The 6,835-nt window shown below is 26.5% G+C and overlaps 1 protein-coding gene across 1 annotated transcript; it reads right to left on the reverse strand.

The window, feature by feature from the left end:
• Nucleotides 1–2,250: 2,250 nt before the first annotated feature.
• On the reverse strand, nucleotides 2,251–5,415 carry LOC100207854 (adenosine receptor A2b). Its single transcript, XM_065799447.1, has 4 exons — nucleotides 5,328–5,415; nucleotides 4,963–5,224; nucleotides 3,447–3,609; nucleotides 2,251–3,035 (listed from the first exon to the last, which is right to left on the reverse strand). Exons 2-4 carry the CDS (start codon nucleotides 5,183–5,185, stop codon nucleotides 2,333–2,335), a joined length of 1,089 nt encoding a protein of 362 aa, XP_065655519.1. The 5' UTR covers nucleotides 5,186–5,224; nucleotides 5,328–5,415; the 3' UTR covers nucleotides 2,251–2,332.
• Nucleotides 5,416–6,835: the final 1,420 nt, after the last annotated feature.

Genomic DNA, 6,835 nt, shown 5'->3' on the forward strand with positions numbered 1-6,835 from the left:
CATATGCCAATACAACACCAACCTAAACATTTTGTTAGGCCAACTTCGCCGCTACAAACTTAGACCAACGGTGCACCAATCTAAGGTCAACGTAATATAAAATGCATTATGACTATGTGTTCCCAACTGTAGCAATTTGTTTGGGCCAACGTTGCACCAACCATTTAAAACCAAGAGTAGGCCGACGTTTTGCCAACAAAGCTAAGAATATACAATGCCAACGTAGGGACGATGGGCAGCCGATCATATGCCGACACGACGCCACCCTATGGCCAACCAAAGAGCTTCGGTGGGCCAACAATCACAAATACGTTGGGCTAAAGTTGTGGTGCTCGGGTAATAAGTAGGTGTAGAATTGTTGTTATGTATTAGTTAGCAAAAAGGTACAGTATGTAACTATCCATATATTGCAACAACATTGCAAGCAAAAAATCTACGATATTTAGCCATCAACGAGCTTTAAATTTGTTACTATATTCTAGTTAGCTACATACCTACAATCTGTAGCTATCGATATATATTAAATAATATAATATTGCTAGCTACAAAGCTGCAATTTGTAGCTATGTAGCTAGCAATTTGCCAGACTAACGGGAGACTTTATAATAGTTTGTCTTTTTAAAAGATGCTGCTGTTTTTTAAAGACCTCATTTAAGTTTTGAGAAGTTTGTCCGGCGCTAAATGGATAAAAGAAATTGGTCTATATTGTAAATTTTTATTGTTTCTTGAATATTCATTTAACAGTAAAAAAAGTGTTATTCAACAACAGATTTTTTTAGTAAGTTATTAATTTTTTATAGATCAAAAAAACATTCTGTTAAAACAATTGATACTTCTCTTGAAATATAAAATTGCATCATAAAATTTTTTTTCAGCATATTAATGTTAAGGGTTAACAATAAAGCAGTTAAAAAGAGAAAAATTAACTCAAGAGGGCGTATATTGACTAAACTTAATAATAGAAATTTAATATGTATTATATAAGACAAACGTTATGTTCAAACAGTGACAGTCAAATGTCACAGCATCATTGAGTGAAAGTTACAATCTAAATTTAAAACCCCCTCATTTTTGGTATTTTGAAGGAAGGGTGAAATTAAGAATTTGACATTTATTCTAGTATTTTTTATTATATTCTAAGGTATTAATTGTTTCAAAAAAAAAAAGATATCTTGTTTATATATATATATATATATATATATATATATATATATATATATATATATATATATATATATATATATATATATATATATATATATATATATATACTTCAAAGTAGGTGTAGAATTGTTGTTATGTATTAGTTAGCAAAAAGGTACAGTATGTAACTATCCATATAATGCAACAACATTGCAAGCAAAAAATCTACGATATTTAGCCATCAACGAGCTTTAAATTTGTTACTATATTCTAGTTAGCTACATACCTACAATCTGTAGCTATCGATATATATTAAATAATATAATATTGCTAGCTACAAAGCTGCAATTTGTAGCTATGTAGCTAGCAATTTGCCAGACTAACGGGAGACTTTATAATAGTTTGTCTTTTTAAAAGATGCTGCTGTTTTTTAAAGACCTCATTTAAGTTTTGAGAAGTTTGTCCGGCGCTAAATGGATAAAAGAAATTGGTCTATATTGTAAATTTTTATTGTTTCTTGAATATTCATTTAACAGTAAAAAAAGTGTTATTCAACAACAGATTTTTTTAGTAAGTTATTAATTTTTTATAGATCAAAAAAACATTCTGTTAAAACAATTGATACTTCTCTTGAAATATAAAATTGCATCATAAAATTTTTTTTCAGCATATTAATGTTAAGGGTTAACAATAAAGCAGTTAAAAAGAGAAAAATTAACTCAAGAGGGCGTATATTGACTAAACTTAATAATAGAAATTTAATATGTATTATATAAGACAAACGTTATGTTCAAACAGTGACAGTCAAATGTCACAGCATCATTGAGTGAAAGTTACAATCTAAATTTAAAACCCCCTCATTTTTGGTATTTTGAAGGAAGGGTGAAATTAAGAATTTGACATTTATTCTAGTATTTTTTATTATATTCTAAGGTATTAATTGTTTCAAAAAAAAAAAGATATCTTGTTTATATATATATATATATATATATATATATATATATATATATATATATATATATATATATATATATATATATATATATATATATATATATATATATATATATATATATATATATATATATATATAAAGTATTAGGTACCGAGAACTATTATTAAAATTAAAAATAGGTTATTTAGTAGATCAAAGTTTATTCTGCTATTTTATCAGCATAGGATGCTTCTTTTAGTTTATATTCTTTATTGTATGCAAGCTGTTGATGTGTTTTTGAATTCTGCGTCTTTTTAATTTTAACTCCGGTTGTTTTATTTTTACTCCGACTTTTAACGACATTCGGTAAATAATTCTTTTGAATTCGTTTCGAAAGTTTTTGTCCATAAAGCTGTAAATAAGTGGATTTGCTGCTGTACTAATGACTGGAAGAATTTCAATAAAAATATAAAATATAAGTTGTATTAAAAGTTTCTTTTTAGATTTTAAATTTGGAAAGTATTTTGGATCTACAAATATCATACCATTAATAACGCAAGAAGGGAAGTAAGATATTAAAAAAGATAAATAAATCACAGCTACAGTTTTTGTGGCTTTTATTTCACGGTTTAGCTTGACAACATTATTTTTTATTTCCGTTAACTTGATAGCTTTTATGTGACGATGAATAAGTATCATAAAGCTTGTATAAGAAATTGTCATGATAAATAAAACAGGTCCATATATTCCAAAAAACGAGGTTGCATAAAATACGTAGTTGTCGTTAACACAAGATTTATTTTCAATAGATATGGTTGAGACGGTTAAGCGGGTCCAGCTAAATATGCATAGTATACCCCAACCAAAAGAAAATATCCAAATAGATATCACAAGCAGCTTAGCTTTCATTGAGGATAAAAGGTTGTTATACCAAAATGGTATTTGTAAAAGAATAAATCTATGTAAAAATATTAATATTAGTCAGTATTATATAGTTAATACAGCGGTTCAACTAACCGTATTAACCATTCAAATACATATAGTTAGTACAACGGTTTAACTAACCGTATATCAACCATTCAAATACATAATCAAAATTTTTTAACAAATTTTATTTCCGTAAAAAAAAACAAAAAACAACTTCTAAACATTATTTTTGAAAATGGTGTTTGACCGGCTGACTAGCTATAATAAAATTTATATTTTGTCATCAGCCAATAATATTTGTGATAATCATTCTGCTGATGTTTTAAATATCAATAAGGCATATGTGTATTATGAGCTGTTTATTGATTTATAGAAAAAATTTGGCAAAAAACAAGGGTTAATAATTTAAGAAACTGTTTATGTCAAAAGTAATATAAAATACCTGTCAATGACAATTGCAAAAAGGCTTAAAATATTTGCCACATAACCAATGGCGTCGCTCATGAAATAATAATAGCAAACCGATTTATACCAAACATTTGAATTTAATTCAAAGTATATCTTCAACGGTATTTGACTGATGCCAATCGTCAAATCAGAGAATGCTGAAAAGAAACAAACCACTTATGTTTTAGTTTTATCATACAGTAAATTGATTATAGCAACATAGTATAACAAACACTAGACCCAATATACTTAGTATGTCTTGCAAGTGCTTTAGTGACATTCATGGTACATCGTTCGGACGTCTTACAGGCAATTCTGCGAAATCTTTTCATTTGTAGAAAATATATTTTTACAAATACGATTTAGAACAAGTTTAAATCTATTTATGATGTTTCGAGGTTTACAGTCAACATCAGAATATATACTTAAAATTTTAATTTATGTATGTTATTGAAAACAATAAGCTATAAATGTTTTTTAAAACATCTAATTAAATATGTAATACAAAATTTTATGCTATCAATGTAATTACGTTTTTAATTTTACTTATTAATAAAAGTAAATTTGTTAGTACTAAGAGTCGTAGCTAATAATGCATTCTGTTCTAGATTTTGACGGTTTTCTTTCGAGCTTTTTTGTGCTGTCTTTCTACCTGTTTAACTATGTACTGCGATTCAAAATGCACTATTAAATAATGGCTGCTGGTAAAAACGCTTTATTTAGGTTCAATTGGTTTTTGCCAACTTTGGTGTTTTGTATTTTTAAGACAACAAGCTGGAGGAAAATTAAGCACAATGTCAATAGTAATAATAACTGTAACAGTAGCTAGCTTTATTAATTTTGCCAAAATTTGTTGTCTTATTGACTGTTTTAACACCTAACTTATAACTGCTTCAGTAAAAATACTTTAGAAAAGTTGTTGAGCACTGCAATAAGTAGGTAGACTAAAAGTAATGCAAAAGTTGTTATAGTAGTGAAACAAATAATACTCAAACGTTAGGCTATTAAAAAGCAACTTATATCCCAATGCGATGCCAATCGTAACTCTACGTTAAACCAATCTAACACCTACAACTTAATAATAACAATGGTCCGACGTAACTTTAACATAGTGAAACATTCACAATGCCAGAATTAGCTTAATAAGCTACCTATCATATTTTTGAGGCGAAGCAAACACAAGACCAACAGCAACGCTTTGTTGACCGAACAATAAAAATTTCTTCACCCAATAGCGGACTAAATTAAGCTAATTAAAAAAGTATTAAATGCATGTTCGTTTTGAATTAAAGGATCTTTTAAATTACTTTATCATTTGCTATTTTTGTTTTAAACTAACAATGTATTGCATTGTCGTTCTAAAATTGATGGGGATTTAATAGCAAATAGTACCCAATGTTACCTTAATAACAGTTAAAGTTTTTAATTAAGAGTTCAACAATTGTAATACTTAATATAAAAAATTAAATCATTTAACATCTAAATCTTCATAACTATAACATTAATATTACCTAAACTAACAATAAATATTGTAGCAATTCTTTTCTGTAGTTGAATTGAATTACGTGCAGCCATTATTACTAACGAATTACCAACGACTCCTAGTAGCAAGATAACTATAAGTAAGATGGTGAATATTATTTTCCAAGTATAACATTTTGATCTATATGACTCGTTGAATGTTGTTGCTGTATATTTGGCGTTGTTAAAACTATTGTGCGTGTTGTTTATCATAATTTCGAATAATAAAACGGTGTTTTAATCAAGAGGTATCTAGAAACAGTTAAAAAAAAGTTCTTAAATTATAAACAAAAATTGAAAAAAATATTTTAAAAAATCAATAAATTGAAAAACAAGACTTTCAAAAAAGATTTACCTTTAAAAATCGTCAAAAGATTTACCATTAACTTCGTCATGCCATTATATATTTCAATATTTCATAAAACAGTTGTTGACAGTTCTCTGAAATGAATAATTTAACGTTTTAATTAAAAATCATCAAACAAAGATATAGGAAAATAAAAGACGTAAAACAAATTTTTCAAAAATGTAGATTAACAAATATGAAGAACTTTTAACACTTGTACGAGATTTACGCCTTTTTTTGTTTTGTTTTATTCCCTTAATTTTTTAAGATTTTTTTGCTATTCTTCATTTTAAAACCTTCTTTTCATTTTATTAATGAAAGAGAAGCAGTTTTGAAATAAATTTCAAATAAAAGAATGAATTTAATTTATTTTTTAAAGCAAGTATCGGTTAGCATTTTACTTTTTTTTGTAAAGTATCACAACATAAGCAATTTTTATTTTCTTAATATTATTTCTCTTTGTGCAATATCTAATATAAGAATCTAGTGCAATATCTTTCTTACGGGCAGATATTGCACTAAATGTTAGAATGTACAATTTATGTTTAATAAATTGTACATTCTAACACTTGTTACGTACAAAGTTTTACATAATTTAGTAACATACTAACCACATACAATACTGCGTATTGGTATTGTGGTTTATCCGCCTCCGGCTAGTTGCCATACAGAGGCTACGTTGCCAAGATCCAAAAAGACGAGTTCAGCTCACAAAAAAGCATCAAAACCCGCTTCGTAGACCAAGTGTAAGGGATTTTGAGGAGAACGAAGAAGTTAGAGTGAAATAGAAATATAGGACAGTGAAAGGGGACAGATGTTGCACTAGATGTTATAATGTGCAATTCACACTATTTATAAGGTTACCTAATTAATATATTAGTATATACGTAGTCAGCATTGCTATAACCGCATAATGCGTAACGTTGCAATAGTTGAAAACAAAAACGCTTAATTCTCAAAAATTGAAATATTTTTGATAGATTGATACTACTTGTGGCTTTAATTTTAAAGATTATTGAGATTAGGCGAAAAACACCTTAAAAAGTACGCGGATTTCCAGTGACAGATCCAGGATTTTTTGGTGGGGGGGGGGGGGGGGGGGGGGGATGTTGATACCATAAGTGGTTAGCGTAATTTATATATATATATGATAAAAGATAACATTAGCGTAATTTATATATATATATATATATGATATTATATATATATATATATATATATATATATATATATATATATATATATATATATATATATAGATAGATATATATATATATATATATATATATATATATATATATATATATATGTATATATATATATATATATATATGATATTATATATATATATATATATATATATATATATATGATATTATATATATATATATATATATATATATATATATATATATATATATATATATATATGATATTATATATATATATATATATATATATATATATATATATATATATGTATATATATACATATATATATATATGTATATATATAC

Source organism: Hydra vulgaris, chromosome 06, assembly GCF_038396675.1.
Source record: "Hydra vulgaris chromosome 06, alternate assembly HydraT2T_AEP".
Taxonomy (NCBI): domain Eukaryota; kingdom Metazoa; phylum Cnidaria; class Hydrozoa; order Anthoathecata; family Hydridae; genus Hydra; species Hydra vulgaris.

Excerpts from the sequence above, each read along its gene's own strand:
- LOC100207854 (XM_065799447.1), bottom strand. The coding sequence starts at position 5,185 with ATGATAAACAACACGCACAATAGTTTTAACAACGCCAAATATACAGCA. Across the intron at positions 3,610-4,962 it reads AATATTTATTGTTAGTTTAG|CATTCTCTGATTTGACGATT; the intron begins GTAATATTAATG and ends GTTTCTTTTCAG. Across the intron at positions 3,036-3,446 it reads TTTGCAATTGTCATTGACAG|ATTTATTCTTTTACAAATAC; the intron begins GTATTTTATATT and ends ATTTTTACATAG.